Genomic DNA, 27,048 nt, shown 5'->3' with positions numbered 1-27,048 from the left:
ACATTGAAGCTCGAGTCATCCATGCACATGAAATCCATCTGCCTACGTGGTGGGCACACGACACACAACAACCATTGCAGAACCATCGAGCTCACAATCTAGTGCATGCCCCCTTTCCAACAGGGGTGGATCCAGACTAAAAATTACCCAGTGTCCACATGGAAGAACACATGCCTACATGTCAAACAATTAATGACCTACACACTAAATCAATGGATTATATTAAGCAAGTGCATATTGTACCCGGTGCCAGTGACACCGGCTAGCTGTACATAGCTACGCCCCTGTTTCCAAGCCAGATCGATCCATATGCAGGGCGGCACTCATCCTCGCCACTGCAATCTGCAATGGGGGGTCGTCAGTCGTCACCTTGGCTAGGGACGTTCTCCTCTAGCGGCCATATTTAGGCAAGGATGCACGAGTTGGCTGCCACCGGCCACCGTGCTTCCATTGCAGCCACAACAGTGCGTCCATCGCTAAAGCTGCCTGGAGTCGCTACCATGGAGTCTGAGCCTCGCAATACTCTTTTTTCGCTAGAGTCGAAGCTATAATCAAGGTGTACGGGGTCTTACCGTCTAGCCGTTGGTCTTCGTGTCTTCACGGAGAATTCAATTTCACCAGGGCCATGTCGGAGACAGCGGGGCAATCGTTACACCATTCGTGCATGTCACTACTTATGTGACAAAGGATTTCACTACATTAGGACAGTTAGAGTTACTGCCGCCCTTTACCGGGGCTTCCATTCAAAGCTTGTCACAATTCTCCTTTCAACCTTCCAGAACCGGATAGGTGTCAGACTCTATACATCATGTTACCGCTTAGCAGAGCTGACATGGCGCGCTCGAGGACACCCCCCTCCGAGTTAGGAGACAAGCCGACCACCACCGCTCGTTGCACAGGCTTTGCCCGTCAACCTCGCCGAGTGGAAACAAGGAGAGAGATGAGGGAGGAGATGGGGATGACATGGCTAGGGTTTCACCTGAGCCACCCGAGTGAGGTGGGCGGAAGTATTTTGGGAGATGCTTTCAGTTAGTGTATACACATAAGACATAACAAACCAATGTGATTAAAAGTTAGTACGAGCAATCTAGCAGAGTTACCATATCGACTCAGTTGGTGTAATAGTGGTCATTATGGCAATTTTGGCCAAAAAGGCCACTCTGGTAGAGTCACCATGCCACCCTCGACCGTCATAATATTTGGAGGGCGCGCCAAATCCATCACACGAGCCTCCATATTTAAGGTTGAGCGAGGCGATACAGTGTGCCCTCCATCCAACCAAATATTAGCGCCACGAAAATTTCAAGATGCGTGCTCCCTTGCGCTGCCACCACATCCCAGTGTTGCCTTCGCTTTATGCCACCTCGAAAGACTGGACCGCCATGATTTGGCCCGTGCCGCCTCCATTGAACCATTCTCATACCTCCCATGTTTCGCCGCAACCCCGCGCCTTCTTCCCGCCGCCCGACCATGCCACCCCTTCGGCCATGTGACCTCAAGGTGCTCGACGACTTGCCCGGAGGTAAATTTCCCCACCCTTTCCTCATAAATTTAGTTTAGCAAGATTCATAGATTCGTGCAGATGACATAGGATTCACGTTATGTGTAGATGGATCCGGTGGTGGAGCTAATGTTTTCTCGATGATTCGTCGTTAAATTCAAGCTATGAGTCCGAGAGTGAAATCATGGACGTTGAAGAAGACCATGTGGTATTTGTTGGTTGCCGAGTGGATAACATCAACTGAAACAAAGAGGAATCACCCGGGATCACATGTTGATTATGCGACATTTTGCCCGAACAGATTTGTTGGCCATGATCCACTCATGCTCGACTACTTTGAGTCGGTTTCCACCTTCCCACCACATGTGTTCCGGTGACGCTTCCACATGACCGAATGGTTGTTCCGTCGAATTGCTGATGGCATGCACGCCTTCCAACAACGAGCAGATGTTGTCGATCTCCTGGGTTTTCCCCTTTTCAAAAAGTGATCGTGAGACTTCTGGGGTTTTCATATGGCTCTCCTACAGATTCATGTGATTCACTCTTCGAGTGGCCCAAGATACAATATAATCATCAAGTGCATGAAAGTGTTGCTGAAACTGTGGTCCGGGTTTATGTATCACAAATATCTACGAGCACCCAATGCCGAGGACACGACTCAGATTCTAGTTATGCATGAAGAAAAGGCTGACCTAGGATGCTAGGGACTGTTGAATGCATGCACTGTAAGTGAAAGAATTGCCTTGCAGCTTGGCACGACCAATCCATCGGGCACTGCAAGGTTCAAACCATAATTTTTGGAAAGTGTTGCCTGTGAAGTTATGTGGATCTGGCGATGCTACATTGGGTTGCCTGGATTTCACAGTGACATCAATGTCTTACAGATCTCATCTGGTTGCAAGGGCTAGCTATTGATACTTCTCCACTCCACAACTTCACAATGAATTGCCATTAGTATGACCAAGTCTACTATCTAACTGACGACATCTGTCCATCAGAGTCAGCATTTGTGGAGGTAATTTATAATCGTAGAGCAGGAGACATAAGCATTTCGCCAAGGCGCAAGAAGCTCAATGGAAGACATTGTGAGGGCATTTGGAGTGCTGCAATCAATGTTTTCAATTGTCATGGGGCCTACTCGTTTCTAGAACGAGGATGCCTTGGCAAATATCATGACATCTCATGTGATCCTACACAACATGATCATAAAGGATGAGAGGGATATGCTAGGCTCCATTGACTATGAAGATATTGGCACAATCATCAAGCCTCGCAGGCACACGAGCTGCATTCAAGCATTTCTTGAGGCATGCCGGAGGATTGAAGACCGAGCCCCCATCATTAGCTGTTGAGCATCATTGGTAGCTGCTGGTAGATAGTGCGTTTAAATTGCTTTAAAATTTATTTATTTCTACTTGAACAATTTATTTGATCGGATTATTTGTTGCTTAATGGTTTGTAATAATATGTTGAATGATGCTCATTATTTGATCTAAATTATTGCAAGTAGGCTAGAAAGAACATATGACCCAATGATAGATGGGTCCTACTTGCAGGGAAAATATGAAGACCACATTATGACGACTGTGCGTTATGTAGGCTGGTAATATGGTGACTCTGCTAGAGTTGCTCTTAAAATGAGCTGAGTAAGAGACATCATCCAGTACAATGTAAAGAGAATGCATACCCTTTTTCTGATTTGTCAATTTTCCAAGTCAGCAATTATCGGCTTTTTCGGCACCATATCTATCTCCCTCTTTTAGGATGAGACTTGCCTGCTCCCCGCGTGTGTGCCCATCCGTGCTCCCGCATACGTGGCATGATTTGATTGGAACAAAATAAGGCCCGACCCCACCCCCTTAAAATCAGGGGGGAGATGATTAGATTAGAAAGGAAAAAAGGAAAAGGACAACCGTAGGATGAAGTGGGAGCACGGATGGAAGCATGGGGAGGGAGCAGGCAAGCCGGATCCCCTCTTTTATTAAGCATTTAAAGAAGCAATCCAAACTTGCATCCAATCATTAGTTGTAGTACACAGGGAAGGAAATGTGCAAATCTGCATTTAAAGAGGCACTCCAAAATTGGCATCCAAGCATTACCCGGCTGGTGTATCATGGAAAGAAGATGCATATCAAGTAATATTGCACAAATCTGCATCCGGGAAGGGGTGCGCGTCTTGTTATTTAAGCCACTTGTGGTGCGCCCAGCTGTACAAGAGGGAAGATTTCGTGCTCCTAACCTCAAAGTCTTCTCTTTCGCCTCTTCAAGCACCATTTCTTAACTTCTCCAGCACTTGGTCAGCCCGAATAATTTTTTTGCCAATCAGTTAGATGCTCTGGTTTGTTGCCCAAATAAGAGTATGAATCCCATTCAGAGTCCAGAGAAGGCAACGAGGGAGAGGATGCCGCCGCGCCGAGCATGATATGATATTGAAGAAGAAATTTATCTGGTAATCTTCTGCCTCCCTTTTCTGGATTCATGATTCACACTCTCATATCACGGGTGCAGTGTTGATCACGAGTTCTTGTGGAATGTGGGTTTATGGGATCGAGTGGCTTCATTTTGTGTTCCGAATAAATCTGAAAATGTACCTTGGGATGCTTTGCTTATATTCTCCTCTGAACTTGTCCACTGTCTATATTCCAAGAGTATCATGGTTGGGAACCTGAATAGTCTCTGACAGTTATATCTTTGTAAGATTGATGCTGTCTCACGTTTAGTATGCATATTTCATTTTCGTGTGCAGAGCAACCTTCTGGCTAATCTGATCCATTGGGGCAAGGATGGGCAAAGTGCCGTCACAGAAGGACATCTTTGAGGTTTCAGGACCTACCTATTTGACATACGTGAATTGGTAAGTTGTTGACAATTTTCATCGTTGAAATCAACTAGGAATAATAACGGCATCATGATTTTGCTATGGTTTATGAGCAAAAGATTCCGGGAACAGAAGAACAGAGGAGCCTGCATTGGCAAATGCCGCTGATCTGATCACCTTTGCCATTTGATGATTTGCTCCGGTCAGGAACTGCCCACACCACCAGCGATCGGCCATGGCGAGCCTCGTGCAAGGCGTGTACGTCCTGGAGCGCGACCGGCAGTGGAACCGCCAGGGCCCCGACGCCCGCGCGCCGGCGTGGTGGAAATTCTTCAACTTCGAGCTGCGGCAGGCGCTCGTGGACGCCGCCGACTCCTCCATCTTCGGCGCGGTGTACGCGTTCCAGCCGCCGTACCACCTCATGGACCCCGCGGCGGCCGCCAGCGCGCCGCACTACGTCGTCGCCTTCCGAGGGACCGTCACCAAGAAGGCCTCCGCGTCCAGGGACCTCGAGCTCGACCTCCTGCTCGTCCGGAGCGGCATCGAGCACACCTCCCGCTTCCGCGTCGCGATGCAGACCATCCACGACGTCGCGAGGCACGGCCGCGTCTGGCTGGCCGGCCACTCGCTGGGGTCCGCCATCTCAACCCTCGCCGGAAAGACCATGGCCCGGGCGGGCGTCGTCCTCACCACATTCCTCTTCAACGCGCCGTTCCTGTCGGCGCCGGTGGAGAGGATCCCGCACAAGAAGGTGAAGCAGGGCATCCGCATCGCCAAGAGCTTCGTCACGGCCGGCGTGGCCACCGTCCTGCACAAGGGCGGCGGCAGCAGCGACAAAGCCTTCGCGGCCCTGGCGCGGTGGGTGCCGAACGTGCTGGTGAACCCGGCGGACCCCATCAGCGCGGAGTACGTGGGGTACTTCGACCACCGCAAGAAGATGGAGGACATCGGCGCGGGCGCCGTCGGGAGGCTGGCGACGAGGCACTCGGTCAAGGACCTGCTGCTGGGCATCGGCAAGCCGGGCGGCTGCGAGCCGCTGCACCTGTTCCCTTCGGCCGTCCTGACGGTGAACCGCGGCCCGTCGCCGGACTTCAAGTCGGCGCACGGGATCCACCAGTGGTGGAGGCCGGACTTGGCCCTGGAGTGCAGGGCCTATTCGTACGCTTGATCGGCTGGCAAACCTCCTCTGGATCCTGGCTCTCGTAGAAACTGAAACTCGAAAATGATTTGTGTTGGCTGCAGAGCCTGAAACTGTCAACGCAGAAGAGAAGACAAGATTTATACTACTACTGTAGTTTTGAACTTTCGATTCAAGGCATGCCCAGTAGCACAACTTTTAAGATTTATTTCACATGAATTCATTAAAAAAAAGCACGTTCGTATAGAACATCACCCACTGACAAACAACCACCACTGTATATTCCTTCTTTTCCGGATAGGTCCATGGCAGACACGCTCTACTATACAGGCACCACTTGTCCATGCCAGAGATCATAAACCTGCTTCTGTGCTGACATGACTCAACTTGGAGCCGACGGCGAACCAGTTCAGAAATAGATTCCTAGGCCTCTTTTGGTTCATAGGATAGGATCATCATAGAAATAAGAAATTTATAAGAAATGAGATGACATGTAACTCAAATCCTATGAGTAGGAATAGAAAACGAGATGTCATTTGGTTCACACCAAAGGAATTTTTCCATCGAGTCTACGCTCATTTTTATTTTCCTATGAAATGTGGAGGATAGGAACCAATCCTATGTAGGAATAGGAATCCATTCCTATGAACCAAAGGGCTCTAAAGGAAAAAAATCTTATAAGAATCCTATCCTCTAGAATTCCTATGAAATTCCTACAAACCAAAGGAGGCTCAGACTGCAGAACGGGCTAGGCGTAGGCTACAAAACCAACGCACTATGGATATCAGATTCGGTCCATGTATACCTGGCCCGGATTGGCCTACCCTACCCGGTCCGAAAATCCCGGGCTGGGCCTGTGCATGCCATCGGGCTGGGCTCAGGCCTGAAAATTGAGCCCGACGAGCAGATCAGGCTGGGCTTGGGCTTGCGAAAAAACAGATTTCAGCTGTAGTCGGGCCGGACTGACCGGGTCTTGTCAGGCTTTTTCGGGCTCAGGCCGGGCTTGGGCCCGATTTATTAGGCCCGACGGTCAGGCTGGGCCGGGCTCGGGCCTAGGTTTTCAGCACCGGGCTTTTTTCAGCCCGGCCCGATATATGCCCAGGTATAGGTTCATGGTTATAGGACTTTGCAGTCATCCACATGACACATTACCTTAATTTGATCCAAGCTTTCAGGCCCAAAAACTTCAAAATTCATAATTTTATGTCCATAGGCGCATAGATGAACTAATAATCACTATTACCTCCGTTTCGGTGTATAAGTTGCGTAGTTCTAGGTTGATAATTTAACTATCTAAATATGTATTATATGTGACAAAAATATATATTTAGAAACTATATCCGTGTAGAAATCTAGTGATATATTTTTCATGACATATAACACATATTTAATTCCTCAAATCGATGACCTAGAACTACGCAAATGACTTATTCACCGAGACGGAGGTAATAGTATTATCTTATTTGACTCTTTCCTTGTTTCCTCTCCCGACCAACTTGTCCGTCTCTCCAAGATCACCATTCGGCCACTCTTACCTATTTGCAAACCTGAACCATCAGCGCGTCTATCAAAATTCTGAACTGTAACCTCTAGATTGTAAGGCCTTGTACAATGTTGGTGCTTAGGGGGATGTTTTAAAAAATAAACCAGATTTTTCTAAAGCATCGGTGCCTATTTCTAAAGGAAAGACGCCTAATTAAGCGTCTATCATGTACAAATAACCACCAATGCTTAAGAAAAGTCTGGTTTATTTCTCTTAGCACCTTGCATTGTACAAGGCCAAGGCTTCCTGCATCACAAAGAAGCTAAACCACCACCAACAGAGCATATAGCAAGGCAATCAAGACACTTGACATGGACAGCTGCTGCAAAACAGAAGAGCATATTTGTGGTTAATGTTGATATGAGCACACAGTGATATCAACCAGAGGGCAATAAATAACTATTAATTATTATTTTATTATACAAACATCAGTTCAAAGCTGCTGCTTTTTTGTTGAATCTGAAAATTCCATCCAGTCAACTATTATTATACAACCATGCTCTAGCATGACAAGATAATACAGAACTGATGTAATGCGTCTATGTTCATCATTGAAAAGTTGCTCATTTTTTAATAGGAGTCTGCATTCACCTCCAACACCGATCCCAAAACTGCCTGTATCTGTCCGGACGCAGCTACCCGGATGATCCAGCACCGTCTCCCGTCAGTCCATGAAGAAGTCTGGACCGCCGTTTTACCGCAAATCATAAGCAAGCCAGGGGCTTTGCAGGAGTCCGAACCCCAGGCACGTAGGACTCCAACACCCCAGGCCCACCCAAAGTCAAGGCGGAGCCCGTACTTGTGTAGCTAGACGCACTGTTTCTGCGATGGAGAAAGAATTTCACCATGGCGCTTACAACAGAGGATGGAGTGGCCACTTCACACACTGAAAATGCATCCATAAGCATTTTGACAGCCTACTAGGATCAAAGGTTCATCGCACGCGTATGATAAACTAGCAAGAACTTCAGCTTCCTTCAGTGCATGGATGGAGTTTGGACAACCCCTTCACCGAAGAAGAAATTTGGGAAGCAATCAAGATGTCACCACTGAAAAGGCACCCGGCCCGATGGTTTTAGTGGCATTTTATTTAGAGTATGTTGGCTATTGGTAAAGCATGATATCCTGGATGTTTTCGATCAATTTCATCGGCTTACTAGTGGAGATTTTGAACCTCGGAACAAGGCACTCGTTGCTCTGCTCCCAAAGAAGGATGGAGCGGCATCCATGGTTGACTTTCACCCCATCGTCCTAGTGGACTCTGTAGCCAAACTGATCACTAAGGTGCAACCAATATGGCTTTCCTATGCCATAAACCAGATCAACTCCCCAGCTCAATCGACTTTCCCAAAATCCAAATGCATCCAAGATAGTTTTTATATGTGCAAAACTACAGAAGAAAACATTGACACTCCTTCTGAAGTTAGACATAGCTAAGGCCTTCGACAACATCTCCTAGGAGTACCTTTTAGAGCTACTGTCAAAGCTTGGTTTTAGCCCTAGATGGAGATATTGGATCATGTTGCTTCTCGTCTCATCTTCGTTGTTTTTCCTCCTAAATGGCTTTCTCGGGCCTGAGACCACTCATCGACGTGGACTTAGAGTGGAGGATCCCCTATACCCTTTGTTCTTCATCATAGCCATCGACCCCCTCCATCGCCTCCTGGAGTATGCGGCAGAGCTGGGAATGCTTTCCCCACTACCAGGCATGGAAAACAAGCTAAGGACATGCTTGTATGAAATGATGCAATGATTTTTGCAAACCCTGGACGTCAGGAAGTAGACACGCTCTTGCAAATTCCTTATGACTTCAGAAATGCCACTTGGCTTAGGGTTAATCCTAGTAAATCCTCGGTGGCTCCAATTCACTATGATGAAGTCGACATGCCCGAAGTCTTGCAGGTTTTTGGGGCCACAACCGTTGCTTTCCCTCTTAGATATCTCGGGATCCCTCTTACTTTAGCTAGGGTTCGGATAGTCCACCTTCAATTCATCCTCGATAAAATTTGATCTAGGCTAGCAGGGTGGAAGGGACGTCTCATGTCCATCGCCGGTAGGAAAGTTCTTGTACGATGCGTCCTCACTGTGTTTCCCATGCGCGTTTGCCCTTAATGTCCTATGCACCCGAAGAAGTTTTTCACCAACGTCGACAAATGCCGGCGACGATTCCTCTAGGAGCAAGATGAGGAGCTCTCTGATGGCTGTTGCAAAGTAAATCGGGCAACAATATGCATGCCGACTCAATATAGGGGCCTGGGGATCCATGACTGCTACTTCTTGAGCTTGCGTTGGTTTTTCCCTTGAAGAGGAAAGGGTGATCACTGGTACGTGTCGGTGCTATACAAACGGTTTTTAACCCCTTTCCGTGACGGCATTTGGAACCATTGCCAAGTGAGTGTGGGCGATAGGGGGGTCCTTCCCACACGACCTAGAAATCGTCGGGGATAGGCCCTCCTGGGACTCGTGTGCGATCGGGCCAGGCATCGAAACCTAATCATTTCCTTTCGTATGTACATCCCACACGGTGAATCCTAGAAAAACATTTCCGTTCATATGTATATCACACACAATCAATCCAAGGAATACGTTTCCGTTCTTATGTACATCCCACACAGTCAATCAAGGGAAAAAGTTTCCGTTCGTATGTACATCTCACATAGTTTTATGTATACGCTCGTGTGTGAAAGGTGTAACTATCACACAACACTCTGCCTTAGTTAACTATTTGCTTTTATGAACTACATCACACACGATTTGATGTACAAAACCGTGTGGCATTGGGCTATCCATCACAAGCACTTTTACTGCCAGAACCGTTTGCAAAGTTCCATGACCGTCTGTTCTCTTTTTACATCGCACACGTTGTTTTCTTTCTAACCATGTGCACATTATTTTATTAGCTCCTGTATATTTTTATTTTTTCCTGTAATTTATTATTTGAATTGGAAATTTTGAAATATGAAACGTGCAATTGAAATTCTTAGCACAATGGTTCAACAACGAATCCATAAATAAAATTGACAGTACAATATGTTCAGTAATTACAGGATTAGGCAGCAATTAACTATGATGAACCACAATATTTAAAGGCGGTAAAGGTGAAGAGACAAGTGTAAATCATTTTGACTGGCGACGGTTGATAACCCACAAGTATAGGGGATCGCAACAGTTTTCGAGGGTAGAGTATTCAACCCAAATTTATTGATTCGACACAAAGGGAGCCAAAGAATATTCTCATGTATTAGCAGCTGAGTTGTCAATTCAACCACACCTGGATAACTTAATATCTGCAACAAAGTATTTAGTAGCAAAGTAATATGATAGTTGAAGGAAATATGCCCTAGAGGCAATAATAAAGTTATTATTTATTTCCTTATATCATGATAAATGTTTATTATTCATGATAGAATTGTATTAACCGGAAACATAATACTTGTGTGAATACATAGACAAACAGAGTGTCACTAGTATGCCTCTACTTGACTAGATCGTTGATCAAAGATGGTTAAGTTTCCTAACCATAGACATGAGTTGTCATTTGATTAACGGGATCACATCATTAGGAGAATGATGTGATTGACTTGACCCATTCTGTTAGCTTAGCACTTGATCGTTTAGTTTGTTGCTATTGCTTTCTTCATGACTTATACATGTTCCTATGACTATGAGATTATGCAACTCCCGTTTACCAGAGGAACACTTTGTGTGCCACCAAACGTCACAATGTAACTGGGTGATTATAAAGGTGCTCTACAGGTGTCTCCGAAGGTACTTATTGGTTGGCGTATTTCGAGATTAGGATTTGTCACTCCGATTGTCGGAGAGGTATCTCTGGGCCCACTCGGTAATGCACATCACTATAAGCCTTGCAAGCATTGCAACTAATGAGTTAGTTGCGGGATGATGTATTACAGAACGAGTAAAGATACTTGTCGGTAACGAGATTGAACTAGGTATTGAGATACCGACGATCGAATCTCGGGCAAGTAACATACCGATGACAAAGGGAACACCGTATGTTGTTATGCGGTCTGACCGATAAAGATCTTCGTAGAATATGTAGGAGCCAATATGGGAATCCAGGTCCCGCTATTGGTTATTGACCAGAGAGGTGTCTCGGTCATGTCTACATAGTTCTCGAACCCGTAGGGTCCGCACGCTTAACGTTCGTTGACGATATAGTACTATGAGTTATGTATGTTGGTGACCGAATGTTGTTCGGGGTTCCGGATAAGATCACGGACATGACGAGGAATTCCGGAATGGTCCGGAGATAAAGATTGATATATGGGATAATAGTGTTTAGACTCCGGAAGGGTTCCGAAATTCACTGGAAGGGGTTCCGGATGTTTCCCGAAATGTTTGGGTACGAGAACACTTTATTTGGGCCAAAGGGGAAAGCCCACAAGGTTTTTGGAAAGCGCAAAAGGAAGTTTTGCGGAGTCCGGGGGCCAGACGGCAGGGTCCCTAGCGTCTGGGTCCAGACGCTGGGAACCCTAGCGTCTGGCCCTGGAGTCCGAGAAGGACTCTTGCCTTTCGGGTGAAACCGACTTTGTGGAGGCTTTTACTCCGAGTTTCGACCCCAAGGCTCAACATATAAATAGAGGGGTAGGGCTAGCACCCAAGACACATCAAGAAACACCAAGCCGTGTGCCGGCAACCCCGTCCCCTCTAGTTTATCCTCTATCATAGTTTTCGTAGTGCTTAGGCGAAGCCCTACGAAGATTGTTCTTCATCAACACCGTCACCATGCCGTCGTGCTGCTAGAACTCATCTACCACTTTGCCCCTCTTGCTGGATCAAGAAGGCGAAGACGTCACCGAGCCGAACGTGTGTAGAACTCGGAGGTGTCGTGCTTTCGGTACTTGGATCGGTCGGATCGTGAAGACGTACGACTACATCAATTGCGTTGATATAACGCTTTCGCGAACGGTCTACAAGGGTATGTAGACAACACTCTCCCCTCTCGTTGCTATGCATCACCTTGATCCTGCGTGTGCGTAGGAATTTTTTTGAAATTACTACGTTCCCCAACAGTGGCATCCGAGCCAGGTTTTATGCGTAGATGTCATATGCACGAGTAGAACACAAGTGAGTTGTGGGCGATATAAGTCATACTGCTTACCAGCATGTCATACTTTGGTTCGGCGGTATTGTTGGATGAAGCGGCCCGGACCGACATTACGCACACGCTTACGCGAGACTGGTTCTACCGACGTGCTTTGCACACAGGTGGCTGGTGGGTGTCAGTTTCTCCAACTTTAGTTGAACCGAGTGTGGCTACGCCCGGTCCTTGCGAAGGTTAAAACAACACCAGCTTGACGAACTATCGTTGTGGTTTTGATGCGTAGGTAAGAACGGTTCTTGCTAAGCCCAGTAGGAGCCACATAAAACTTGCAACAACAAAGTAGAGGACGTCTAACTTGTTTTGGCCGGGCATGTTGTGATGTGATATGGTCAAGACATGATGCTAAATTTTATTGTACGAGATGATCATGTTTTGTAACCGAGTTAGCGGCAACTGGCAGGAGCCATATGGTTGTTGCTTTATTGTATGCAATGCAATCGCCCTGTAATGCTTTACTTTATCACTAAGCGATAGCGATAGTCGTAGAAGCATAAGATTGGCGAGACGACAACGATGCTACGATGGAGATCAAGGTGTCACGCCGGTGACGATGGTGATCATGACGGTGCTTCGAAGATGGAGATCACAAAGCATGAGATGGTGATGACCATACCATATCACTTATATTGATTACATGTGATGTTTATCTTTTATGCATCTTATCTTGCTTTGATTAACGGTAGCATTATAAGATGATCTCTCACTAAATTTCAAGATAAAAGTGTACTCCCTGAGTATGCACCATTGCCAAAGTTCGTCGTGCCCAGACACCACGTGATGATCGGGTGTGATAAGCTCTACGTCCATCTACAACGGGTGCAAGCCAGTTTTGCACACGCAGAATACTCATGTTAAACTTGACGAGCCTAGCATATGCAGATATGGCCTCAGAACACTGAGACCGAAAGGTCGAGCGTGAATCATATAGTAGATATGATCAACATAGTGATGTTCACCATTGAAAGCTACTCCATTTCACATGATGATCGGTTATGGTTTAGTTGATATGGATCACGTGATCACTCAGAGGATTAGAGGGATGTCTATCTAAGTGGGAGTTCTTAAGTAAGATGATTAATTGAACTTAAATTTATCATGAACTTAGTACCTGATAGTATCTTGCTTGTCTATGTTAATTTTAGATAGATGGCCCGTGCTGTTGTTCCATTGAATTTTAATGCGTTCCTTGAGAAAGCAAAGTTGAAAGATGATGGTAGCAATTACACAGTCTAGATCCGTAACTTGAGGATTGTCCTCATTGCTACACAGAAGAATTACGTCCTGGAAGCACCGCTGGGTGCCTGGCCTGCTGCAGATGCTGCTGACAACGTTAAGAATGTTTGGCAGAGTAAAGTTGATGACTACTCGATAGTTCAGTGTGCCATGCTTTACGGCTTAGAACCGGGACTTCAACGACGTTTTGAACGTCATGGAGCATATGAGATGTTCCAGGAGTTGAAGTTAATATTTCAAGCAAATGCCCGGATTGAGAGATATGAAGTCTCCAATAAGTTCTATAGCTGCAAGATGGAGGAGAATAGTTTTGTCAGTCAACATATACTCAAAATGTCTGGGTATCATAATCACTTGACTCAACTGGGAGTTAATCTTCCTGTTGATAGTGTCATTGACAGAGTTCTTCCATCACTGCCACCAAGCTACAAGAGCTTCGTGATGAACTATAACATGCAAGGGATGGATAAGACGATTCCCGAACTATTCACAATGCTAAAGGCTGCGGAGGTAGAAATCAAGAAAGAGCATCAAGTGTTGATGGTCAATAAGACCACCAGTTTCAAGAAAATGGGCAAAGGGAAGAAGAAGGGGAACTTCAAGAAGAACAACAAACAAGTTGCTGCTCAAGAGAAGAAACCCAAGTCTGGACCTAAGCCTCAGACTGAGTGCTTCTACTGCAAGCAGACTGGTCACTGGAAGCGGAACTGCCCCAAGTATTTGGCGGATAAGAAGGATGGCAAGGTGAACAAAGGTATATGTGATATACATGTTATTGATGTGTACCTTACCAGAGCTCGCAGTAGCACCTGGGTATTTGATACTGGTTCTGTTGCTAATATTTGCAACTCGAAATAGGGACTACAGATTAAGCGAACACTGGCCAAGGACGAGGTGACGATGCGCGTGGGAAACGGTTCAAAGTCGATGTGATCGCCATCGGCACGCTACCTCTACATCTACCTTCGGGATTAGTATTAGACCTAAATAATTGTTATTTGGTGCCAGCGTTCAGCATGAACATTATATCTGGATCTTGTTTGATGCGAGACGATTATTCATTTAAATTAGAGAATAATGGTTGTTCTATTTATATCAGTAATATCTTTTATGATCATGCACCATTGAAGAGTGGTCTATTTTGATGAATCTCGATAATAGTGATACACATATTCATAATGTTGAAGCCAAAAGATGCAGAGTTGATAATGATAGTGCAACTTATTTGTGGCACTGCCATTTAGGTCATATCGGTGTAAAGCGCATGAAGAAACTCCACACTGATGGACTTTTGGAACCACTTGATTATGAATCACTTGGTACTTGCGAACCGTGCCTCATGGGTAAGATGACTAAAACACTGTTCTCCGGAACTATGGAGAGAGCAACAGATTTGTTGGAAATCATACATACAGATGTATGTGGTCCAATGAATATTGAAGCTCGTGGCGGATATCGTTATTTTATCACCTTCACAGATGATTTGAGTAGATATGGGTATATCTACTTAATGAAACATAAGTCTGAAACATTTGAAAAGTTCAAAGAATTTCAGAGTGAAGTTGAAAATCATCGTAACAAGAAAATAAAGTTGCTACGATTAGATCGTGGAGGAGAATTTTTGAGTTACGAGTTTGGTCTACATTTGAAAAAATGCGGAATAGTTTTGCAACTCACGCCACCCGGAACACCACAGCGTAATGGTGTGTCCGAACATCGTAATCGTACTTTACTAGATATGGTGCGATCTATGATGTCTCTTACTGATTTACCGCTATCGTTTTGGGGTTATGCCTTAGAGACGGTTGCATTCACGTTAAATAGGACACCATCAAAATCCGTTGAGACGACGCCTTATGAACTGTGGTTTGGCAAGAAACCAAAGTTGTCATTTCTTAAAGTTTGGGGCTACGATGCTTATGTGAAAAAGCTTCAACCTAATAAGCTTGAACCCAAATCGGAGAAATGTGTCTTCATAGGATACCCAAAGGAGACTGCTGGGTACACCTTCTATCACAGATCCGAAGGCAAGACATTCGTTGCTAAGAATGGATCCTTTCTAGAGAAGGAGTTTCTCTCGAAAGAAGTGAGTGAGAGGAAAGTAGAACTTGATGAGGTAACTGTACCTGCTCCCTTATTGGAAAGTAGTTCATCACAGAAACCGGTTTCTATGACGCCTACACCAATTAGTGAGGAAGTTAATGATGATGATCATGAAACTTCAGATCAAGTTATTACTGAACCTCGTAGATCAACCAGAGTAAGGTCCGCACCAGAGTGGTACGGTAATCCTGTTCTGGAAGTCATGTTACTAGACCATGATGAACCTACGAACTATGAAGATGTTGGGGAACGTAGTAATTTCAAAAAATTTCCTATGCACACGCAAGATCATGGTGATGCATAGCAACGAGAGGGGAGAGTGTTGTCTACGTACCCTCGTAGACTGGAAGCGGAAGCGTTAGCACAACGCGGTTGATGTAGTCGTACGTCTTCACGGCCCGACCGATCAAGCACCGAAACTATGGCACCTCCGAGTTCTAGCACACGTTCAGCTCGATGACGATCCCCGGACTCCGATCTAGCAAAGTGTCGGGGAAGAGTTCCGTCAGCACGACGACGTGGTGACGATCTTGATGTTCTACCATCGCAGGGCTTCGCCTAAGCACCGCTACAATATTATCGAGGATTATGGTGGAGGGGGGCACCGCACACGGCTAAGAGAATGATCACGAAGATCAACTTGTGTGTCTAGAGGTGCCCCCTTCCCCTGTATATAAAGGAGCAAGGGGGAGAGGCCGGCCGGCCCTTGGGGCGCGCCAAGGAGGGGGGAGTCGTCCTCCTAGTAGGAGTAGGACTCCCCTTTCCTAGTCCAACTAGGAAGAGAGAAGGGGGAATGAAAGAGAGGGAGAGGGAGAGGGAAAGAGGGGCCGCGCCCCCCTCCCCTAGTCCAATTCGGACTCCCCATGGGAGGGGGCGCGCCACCTCCTGGGCTGCTGCCCTCTCTCTCCCCTCAGGCCCACTAAGGCCCAATAATTCCCCGGGGGGTTCCGATAACCCTTCCGGCACTCCGGTTTTCTCCGAAATCACCCGAAACACTTCCAGTGTCCGAATATAGCCGTCCAATATATCGGTCTTTATGTCTCGACCATTTCGAAACTCCTCGTCATGTTCGTGATCATATCCGAGACTCCGAACAATCTTCGGTACATCAAAATATATAAACTCATAATGAAACTGTCATCGTAACGTTAAGCGTGCAGACCCTACGGGTTCGAGAATAATGTAGACATGACCGAGACACGTCTCCAGTCAATAACCAATAGCGGAACCTGGATGCTCATATTGCCTCCTACATATTCTACGAAGATCTTTTATCGGTCAGACCGCATAACAACATACGTTGTTCCCTTTGTCATCGGTATGTTACTTGCCCGAGATTTGATCGTCGGTATCTCAATACCTAGTTCAATCTCGTTACCGGCAAGTCTCTTTACTCGTTCCGTAATACATCATCCCGCAGCTAACTTATTAGTTGCAATGCTTGCAAGGCTTATGTGATGTGCATTACCGAGAGGGCCTAGAGATACCTCTCCGACAATCGGAGTGACAAATCCTAATCTCGAAATATGCCAACCCAATAAGTACCTTCGGAGACACCTGTAGAGCACCTTTATAATCACCCAGTTATGTTGTGATGTTTGGTAGCACACAAAGTGTTCCTCCGGTAAACGGGAGTTGCATAATCTCATAGTCATAGGAACATGTATAAGTCATGAAGAAAGCAATAGCATCAAACTAAACGATCAAGTGCTAAGCTAACGAAATGGGTCAAGTAAATCACATCATTCTCCTAATGATGTGATCCCGTTAATCAAATGACAACTCATGTCTATGGCTAGGAAACTTAACCATCTTCGATCAACGAGCTAGTCAAGTAGAGGCATACTAGTGACACTATGTTTGTCTATGTATTCACACATGTATTATGTTTCCGGTTAATACAATTCTAGCATGAATAATAAACATTTATCACGATATAAGGAAATAAATAATAACTTTATTATTGCCTCTAGGGCATATTTCCTTCAGTCTCCCACTTGCACTAGAGTCAATAATCTAGATTACACAGTAATGATTCTAACACCCATGGAGCCTTGGTGCTGATCATGTTTTGCTCATGGAAGAGGCTTAGTCAGCGGGTCTACAACATTCAGATCCGTATGTATCTTGCAAATTTCTATGTCTCCCACTTGGACTAAATCCCGAATGGAATTGAAGTGTCTCTCGATGTGCTTGGTTCTCTTGTGAAATCTGGATTCCTTTGCCAAGGCTATTGCACCTGTATTGTCACAAAAGATTTTCATTGGACCCGATGCACTAGGTATGACACCTAGACCGGATATGAACTCCTTCATCCAGACTCCTTCATTTGCTGCTTCCAAAGCAGCTATGTACTCTGCTTCACATGTAGATCCCGCCACGATGCTTTGTTTTGAACTGCACCAATTGACAGCTCCTCCGTTTAGTAAAAATACGTATCCGGTTTGCGATTTAGAATCATTCGGATCAGTGTCAAAGCTTGCATCAACGTAACCATTTATGATTAGCTCTTTGTCACCTCCATACGAGAAACATATCCTTAGTCCTTTTCAGGTATTTTAGGATGTTCTTGACCGCTGTCCAGTGATCCACTCCTGGATTACTTTGGTACCTCCCTGCTAGACTTATACCAAGGCACACATCAGGTCTGGTACACAGCATTGCATACATGATAGAGCCTATGGCTGAAGCATAGGGAACATCTTTCATTTTCTCTCTATCTTCTGCGGTGGTTGGACATTGAGTCTTACTCAACTTCACACCTTGTAACATAGGCAAGAACACTTTCTTTGCTTGATCCATTTTGAACTTCTTCAAAACCTTGTCAAGGTATGTGCTTTGTGAAAGTCCAATTAAGCGTCTTGATCTATCTCTATAGATCTTAATGCCCAATATGTAAGCAGCTTCACCAAGGTCTTTCATTGAAAAACTCTTATTCAAGTATCCCTTTATGCTATCCAGAAATTCTATATTATTTCCAATCAGTAATATGTCATCCACATATAATATCAGAAATGCTACAGAGCTCCCACTCACTTTCTTGTAAATACAGGCTTCTCCAAAAGTCTGTATAAAACCAAATGCTTTGATCACACTATCAAAGCGTTTATTCCAACTCCGAGAGGCTTGCACCAGTCCATAAATGGATCGCTGGAGCTTGGACACTTTGTTAGCTCCCTTTGGATCGACAAAACCTTCTGGTTGCATCATATACAACTCTTCTTCCAGAAATCCATTCAGGAATGCAGTTTTGACATTCATTTGCCAAATTTCATAATCATGAAATGCGGCAATTGCTAACATGATTCAGACAGACTTAAGCATCGCTACGGGTGAGAAGGTCTCATCGTAGTCAATCCCTTGAACTTGTCGAAAACCTTTTGCAATAAGTCGAGCTTTATAGACAGTAACATTACCGTCAGTGTTAGTCTTCTTCTTGGAGATCCATTTATTCTCAATTGCTTGCCGATCAACGGGCAAGTCAACCAAAGTCCATACTTTGTTCTCATACATGGATCCCATCTCAGATTTCATGGCTTTTAGCCATTTTGCGGAATCTGGGCTCACCATCGCTTCTTCATAGTTCGTAGGTTCAGCATGATCTAGTAGCATGACTTCCAGAATAGGATTACCGTACCACTCTGGTGCGGATCTTACTCTGGTTGATCTACGAGGTTCGGTAGTAACTTGATCTGAAGTTTCATAATCATTATCATTAGCTTCCTCACTAATTGGTGTAAGTGTCACAGAAACCGGTTTCTGTGATGTACTACTTTCCAATAAGGGAGCGGGTATAGTTACCTCATCAAGTTCTACTTTTCTCCCACTCACTTCTTTCGAGAGAAACTCCTTCTCTAGAAAAACTACGAATTTAGCAACAAAAGTCTTGCCTTCGGATCTGTGATAGAAGGTGTACCCAACAGTCTCCTTTGGGTATCCTATGAAGACACATTTCTCTGATCTGGGTTCGAGCTTATCAGGTTGAAGCTTTTTCACATAAGCATCGCAGCCCCAAACTTTTAGAAACAACAACTTTGGTTTCTTGCCAAACCAAAGTTCATAAGGCGTCATCTCAATGGATTTCTATGGTGTCCTATTTAACGTGAATGCAGCCGTCTCTAAAGCATAACCCTAAAACGATAACAGTAAATCAGTAAGAGACATCATAGATCGCACCATATCTAATAAAGTACGATTATGACGTTCGGACACACCATTACGCTGTGGTGTTTCGGGTGGCGTGAGTTGCGAAACTATTCCGCATTGTTTCAAATGTAGACCAAACTCGTAACTCTAATATTCTCCTCCACGATCAGATCGTAGAAACTTTATTTTCTTGTTACGATGATTTTCAACTTCACTCTGAAATTCTTTAAACTTTTCAAATGTTTCAGACTTATGTTTCATTAAGTAGATATACCCATATCTGCTTAAATCATCTGTGAAGGTGAGAAAATAACGATATCCGCCACGAGCCTCAACATTCATTGGACCACATACATCTGTATGTATGATTTCCAACAAATCCGTTGCTCTCTCCATAGTACCTGAGAATGGCGTTTTAGTCATCTTACCCATGAGGCACGGTTCGCAAGTACCAAGTGATTCATAATCAAGTGGTTCCAAAAGTCCATCAGTATGGAGTTTCTTCATGCGCTTTACACTGATATGACCTAAATGGCAGTGCCACAAATAAGTTGCACTATCATTATCAACTCTGCATCTTTTGATTTCAACATTATGAATATGTGTATCACTACTATCGAGATTCATCAAAAATAGACCACTCTTCAAGGGTGCATGACCATAAAAGATATTACTCATATAAATAGAACAATCATTATTCTCTGATATTAATGAATAACCGTCTCGCATCAAACAAGATCCAGATATAATGTTCATGCTCAACGCTGGCACCAAATAACAATTATTTAGGTCTAATACTAATCCCGAAGGTAGATGTAGAGGTAGCATGCCGACCGCGATCACATCGACTTTGGAACCATTTCCTACGCGCATCGTCACCTCATCCTTAGCCAATCTTCGCTTGATCCATAGCCCCTGTTTCGAGTTGCAAATGTTAGCAACAGAACCAGTATCAAATACCCAGGTGCTACTGCGAGCATTAGTAAGGTACACATCAATAACATGTATATCACATATACCTTTGTTCACTTTGCCATCCTTCTTATCCGTCAAATACTTGGGGCAGTTCTGCTTCCAGTGACCAGTCTACTTGAAGTAGAAGCACTCAGTTTCAGGCTTAGGTCCAGACTTGGGTTTCTTCTCTTGAGCAGCAACTTGTTTGCTGTTCTTCTTGAAGTTCCCTTTCTTCTTTCCTTTGCCCTTTATTCTTGAAACTGGTGGTCTTATTAACCATCAACACTTGATGCTCCTTCTTGATTTCTACCTCCGCGACTTTTAGCATTGCGAAGAGCTCAGGAATAGTCTTATTCATCCCTTGCATATTATAGTTCTTCACGAAGCTTTTGTAGCTTGGTGGCAGTGATTGGAGAACTCTGTCAATGACACTATCAACAGGAAGATTAACCCCCAGTTGAGTCAAGTGATTATGATACCCAGACATTTTGAGTATATGTTCACTGACAGAACTATTCTCCTCCATCTTGCAGCCATAGAACTTATTGGAGACTTCATATCTCTCAATCCGGGCATTTGCTTGAAATATTAACTTCAACTCCCGGAACATCTCATATGGTCCATGACGTTCAAAATGTCGTTGAAGACCCGGTTCTAAGCCGTAAAGCATGGCACACAGAACTATCGAGTAGTCATCAGCTTTGCTCTGCCAGACGTTCATAACATCTGGTGTTGCTCCTGCAGCAGGCTTGGCACTTAGCGGTGCTTCCAGGACGTAATTCTTCTGTGCAGCAATGAGGATAATCCTCAAGTTACGGACCCAGTCCGTGTAATTGCTACCATCATCTTTCAACTTTGCTTTCTCAAGGAACGCATTAAAATTCAACGGAACAACAACACGAGCCATCTATCTACAATCAAACATAGACAAGCAAGATACTATTAGGTACTAAGTTCATGATAAATTTAAGTTCAATTAATCATATTACTTAAGAACTCCCACTTAGAAAGATATCCCTCTAATCCTCTAAGTGATCACGTGATCCAAATCAACTAAACCATGTCCGATCATCACGTGAGATGGAGTAGTATCAATGGTGAACATCAATATGTTGATCATATCTACTATATGATTCACGCTTGACCTTTCGATCTCCGTGTTCCGAGGCCATATCTGTTATATGCTAGGCTCGTCAAGTTAAACCTGAGTATTCTGCGTGTGCAACTGTTTTGCAGCCGTTGTATTTGAACGTAGAGCCTATCACACCTGATCATCACGTGGTGTCTCAGCACGAAGAACTTTCGCAACGGTGCATACTCAGGGAGAACACTTATACTTTGATAATTTAGTGAGGGATCATCTTATAATGCTACTGTCAATCAAAGCAAGATAAGATGCATAAAAGATAAACATCACATGCAATCAATATAAGTGATATGATATGGCCATCATCATCTTGTGCTTGTGATCTCCATCTTCGAAGCACCATCATGATCACCATCGTCACCGGCGCAACACCTTGATCACCATCGTAGCATCATTGTCGTCTCGCCAAAACTTATGCTTCCACGACTATCGCTACCGTTTAGTGATAAAGTAAAGCATTACAGCGCAATTACATTGCATACAATAAAGCGACAACCATATGGCTCCTGCCAGTTGCCGATAACTCGGCTACAAAACATGATCATCTCATACAATAAAATTTAGCATCATGTCTTGACCATATGACATCACAACATGCCCTGCAAAAACAAGTTAGACGTCCTCTACTTTGTTGTTGCAAGTTTTACGTGGCTGCTACGGGCTTTAGCAAGAACCGTTCTTACCTACGCATCAAAAACCACAACGATAGTTTGTCAAGTTGGTGCTGTTTTAACCTTCGCAAGGACCGGGCGTAGCCACACTCGGTTCAACTAAAGTTGGAGAAACTGACACCCGCCAGCCACCTGTGTGCGAAGCACGTCGGTAGAACCAGTCTCGCGTAAGCGTACGCGTAATGTTGGTCCGGGCCGCTTCATCCAACAATACCGCCGAACCAAAGTATGACATGCTGGTAAGCAGTATGACTTATATCGCCCACAACTCACTTGTGTTCTACTCGTGCATAACATCAACGCATAAAACCTGACTCTGATACCACTCTTGGGGAACGTAGTAATTTCAAAAAATTTCCTACGCACACGCAAGATCATGGTGATGCATAACAACGAGAGAGGATAGTGTTGTCTACGTACCCTCGTAGACCGTAAGCGGAAGCCTTAGCACAACGTGGTTGATGTAGTCGTACGTCTTCACGCCCGACCGATCAAGCACCGAAACTACGGCACCTCCGAGTTCTAGCACACGTTCAGCTCGATGATGATCCCTGGACTCCGATCCAGCAAAGTGTCGGGGAAGAGTTCCATTAGCACGACGGCGTGGTGACGATCTTGATGTTCTACCGTCGCAGGGCTTCGCCTAAGCACCGCTACAATATTACCGAGGATTATGGTGGAGGGGGGCACTGCACACGGCTAAGAGAACGATCACGAAGATCAACTTGTGTGTCTAGAGGTGCCCCCTGCCCCTGTATATAAAGGAGCAAGGGGGAGAGGCCGGCCGGCCCTTGGGGCGCGCCAAGGAGGGGGGCGTCCTCCTCCTAGTAGGAGTAGGACTCCCCTTTCCTAGTCCAACTAGGAAGAGAGAAGGGGGAAGGAAAGAGAGGGAGAGGGAGAGGGAAAGAGGGGCCGCGCCCCCTCCCCTAGTCCAATTCGGACTCCCCATGGGAGGGGGCGCGCCACCTCCTGGGCTGCTGCCCTCTCTCTCCCCTCAGGCCCACTAAGGCCCAATACTTCCCCGAGGGGTCCCGGTAACCCTTCCGGCACTCCGGTTTTCTCCGAAATCACCCGAAACACTTCTGGTGTCCGAATATAGCTGTCCAATATATCGATCTTTATGTCTCGACCATTTCGAGACTCCTCTTCATGTCCGTGATCATATCCGAGACTCCGAACAATCTTCAGTACATCAAAATATATAAAATCATAATGAAACTGTCATCGTAACGTTAAGCATGCGGACCCTACGGGTTCGAGAATAATGTAGACATGACCGAGACACGTCTCCGGTCAATAACCAATAGCGGAACCTGGATGCTCATATTGGCTCCTACATATTCTACGAAGATCTTTTATCGGTCAGACCGCATAACAACATACGTTGTTCCCTTTGTCATCGGTATGTTACTTGCCCGAGATTTGATCGTCGGTATCTCAATACCTAGTTCAATCTCATTACCGGCAAGTCTATTTACTTGTTTTGTAATACATCATCCCGTAGCTAACTTATTAGTTGCAATGCTTGCAAGGCTTATGTGATGTGCATTACCGAGATGGCCTAGAGATACCTCTCCGACAATCGGAGTGACAAATCCTAATCTCGAAATATGCCAACCCAACAAGTACCTTCGGAGACACTTGCAGAGCACATTTATAATCACCCAGTTATGTTGTGACGTTTGGTAGCACACAAAGTGTTCCTCCGGTAAACGGGAGTTGCATAATCTCATAGTCATAGGAACATGTATAAGTCATGAAGAAAGCAATAGCATCAAACTAAACGATCAAGTGCTAAGCTAACGAAATGGGTCAAGTCAATCACATCATTCTCCTAATGATGTGATCCCGTTAATCAAATGACAACTCATGTCTATGGCTAGGAAACTTAACCATCTTCGATCAATGAGCTAGTCAAGTAGAGGCATACTAGTGACACTATGTTTGTCTATGTATTCACACATGTATTATGTTTCCGGTTAATACAATTCTAGCATGAATAATAAACATTTATCATGATATAAGGAAATAAATAATAACTTTATTATGGCCTCTAGGGCATATTTCCTTCAGAAGAAGCGATGGCGAGCCCAGATTCCACAAAATGGCTTGAAGCCGTGAAATCTGAGATGGGATCCATGTATGAGAACAAAGTGTAGACTTTGGTTGACTTGCCCGTTGATCGGCAAGCCATTGAGAATAAATGGATCTTCAAGAAGAAGACTGACGCTGGCGGTAATGTTACTGTCTATAAAGCTCGACTTGTTGCGAAAGGTTTTTGACAAGTTCAAGGGATTGACTACGATGAGACCTTCTCACCCGTAGCGATGCTTAAGTCTGTCCGAATCATGTTAGCAATTGCCGCATTTTATTATTATGAAATTTGGCAAATGGATGTAAAAGCTGCATTCCTGAATGGATTTCTAGAATAAGAGTTGTATATGATGCAACCAGAAGGTTTTGTCGATCCAAAGGGAGCTAACAAAGTATGCAAGCTCCAGCGATCCATTTATGGACTGGTGCAAGCCTCTTGGAGTTGGAATAAACGCTTTGATAGTGTGATCAAAGCATTTGGATTTATATAGAATTTTGGAGAAGCCTGTATTTACAAGAAAGTGAGTGGGAGCTCTGTGGCATTTCTGATATTATATGTGGATGACATATTGTTGATTGGAAATGATATAGAATTTCTGGATTGCATAAAGGGATACTTGAATAAGAGTTTTTCAATGAAAGACCTCGGTGAAGCTGCTTATCTATTGGTCATCAAGATCTATAGAGATAGATCAAGACGCTTAATTGGACTTTCACAAAGCACATACCTCGACAAAGTTTTGAAGAAGTTCAAAATGGATCATGCAAAGAAAGGGTTCTTGCCTGTGTTACAAGGTGTGAAGTTGAGTAAGACTCAATGCCCGACCAATGCAGAAGATAGAGAGAAGATGAAAGATTTTCCCTATGCTTCAACCATAGGCTCTATCATGTATGCAATGCTATGTACCAGACCTGATGTGTGCCTTAGTATAAGTCTAGCAGGGAGGTACCAAAGTAATCTAGGAGTGGATCACTGGACAGCGGTCAAGAACGTCCTAAAATACCTGAAAAGGACTAAGGGTATGTTTCTCGTTTATGGAGGTGACAAAGAGCTCATCATAAATGGTTACGTTGATGCAAGCTTTGACACTGATCCAGACGATTCTAAGTCGCAAACCGGATACATGTTTATATTGAATGGTTGAGCTGTCAGTTGGTGCAGTTCTAAACAAAGCGTCGTGGCGGGATCTACGTGTGAAGCGGAGTACATAGCTACTTCGGAAGCAGCAAATGAAGGAGTCTGGATGAAGGAGTTCATATCCGATCTAGGTGTCATACCTTGTGCATCGGGTCCAATGAAAATCTTTTTTGGCAATACTGGTGCAATTGCCTTGGTGAAGGAATCCAGATTTCACAAGAGAACCAAGCACATCAAGAGACGCTTCAATTCCATCCGGGATCTAGTCCAGGTGGGAGACATAGAAATTTGCAAGATACATATGGATCTGAATGTTGCAGACCCGTTGACTAAGCCTCTTCCACGAGCAAAACATGATCAACACCAAGGCTCCAAGGGTGTTAGAATCATTACTGTGTAATCTAGATTATTGACTCTAGTGCAAGTGGGAGACTGAAGGAAATATGCCCTAGAGGCCATAATAAAGTTATTATTTATTTCCTTATATCATGATAAATGTTTATTATTCATGCTAGAATTGTATTAATCGGAAACATAATACTTGTGTGAATACATAGATAAACAGAGTGTCACTAGTATGCATCTACTTGACTAGCTCATTGATCAAAGATGGTTAAGTTTCCTAACCATAGACATGAGTTGTCATTTGATTAACGGGATCACATCATTAGGAGAATGATGTGATTGACTTGACCCATTCCGTTAGCTTAGCACTTGATCGTTTAGTTTGTTGCTATTGCTTTCTTCATGACTTATACATGTTCCTATGACTATGAGATTATGCAACTCCCGTTTACCGGAGGAACACTTTGTGTGCTACCAAACATCACAACATAACTGGGTGATTATAAAGGTGCTCTACAGGTGTCTCCGAAGGTACTTATTGGGTTGGCATATTTCGAGATTAGGATTTGTCACTCCGATTGTCGGAGAGGTATCTCTGGGCCCTCTCGGTAATGCACATCACATAAGCCTTGCAAGCATTGCAACTAATAAGTTAGCTACGGGATGATGTATTACGGAACAAGTAAAGAGACTTGCCGGTAACGAGATTGAACTAGGTATTGAGATACCGACGATCAAATCTCGGGCAAGTAACATACCGATGACAAAGGGAACAACGTATGTTGTTATGCGGTCTGACCGATAAAGATCTTCGTAGAATATGTAGGAGCCAATATGGGCATCCAGGTCCCGCTATTGGTTATTGACCAGAGAGGTGTCTCGGTCATGTCTACATAGTTCTCGAACCCATAGGGTCCGCATGCTTAACGTTCGTTGACGATATAGTACTATGAGTTATGTATGTTGGTGATCGAATGTTGTTCGGGGTTCCGGATAAGATCACGGACATGACGAGGAACTCCGGAATGGTCCGGAGATAAAGATTGATATATGAGATAATAGTGTTTGGACTCTGGAAGGGTTCCGGAA

At 44.7% G+C, this 27,048-nt stretch overlaps 1 protein-coding gene across 1 annotated transcript; it reads left to right on the top strand.

Moving 5' to 3' along the window:
* Positions 1-3,697: 3,697 nt before the first annotated feature.
* LOC119271992 (GDSL esterase/lipase At4g10955-like) lies at positions 3,698-5,653 on the top strand. The gene is made up of 3 exons (XM_037553604.1): positions 3,698-3,950; positions 4,248-4,355; positions 4,527-5,653. Exons 2-3 carry the CDS (start codon positions 4,285-4,287, stop codon positions 5,485-5,487), a joined length of 1,032 nt encoding a protein of 343 aa, XP_037409501.1. The 5' UTR covers positions 3,698-3,950; positions 4,248-4,284; the 3' UTR covers positions 5,488-5,653.
* Positions 5,654-27,048: the final 21,395 nt, after the last annotated feature.

This window comes from Triticum dicoccoides, chromosome 3A (assembly GCF_002162155.2).
Source record: "Triticum dicoccoides isolate Atlit2015 ecotype Zavitan chromosome 3A, WEW_v2.0, whole genome shotgun sequence".
Lineage (NCBI taxonomy): Eukaryota > Viridiplantae > Streptophyta > Magnoliopsida > Poales > Poaceae > Triticum > Triticum dicoccoides.
This window is presented reverse-complemented; position numbering and strand designations above follow the sequence as displayed.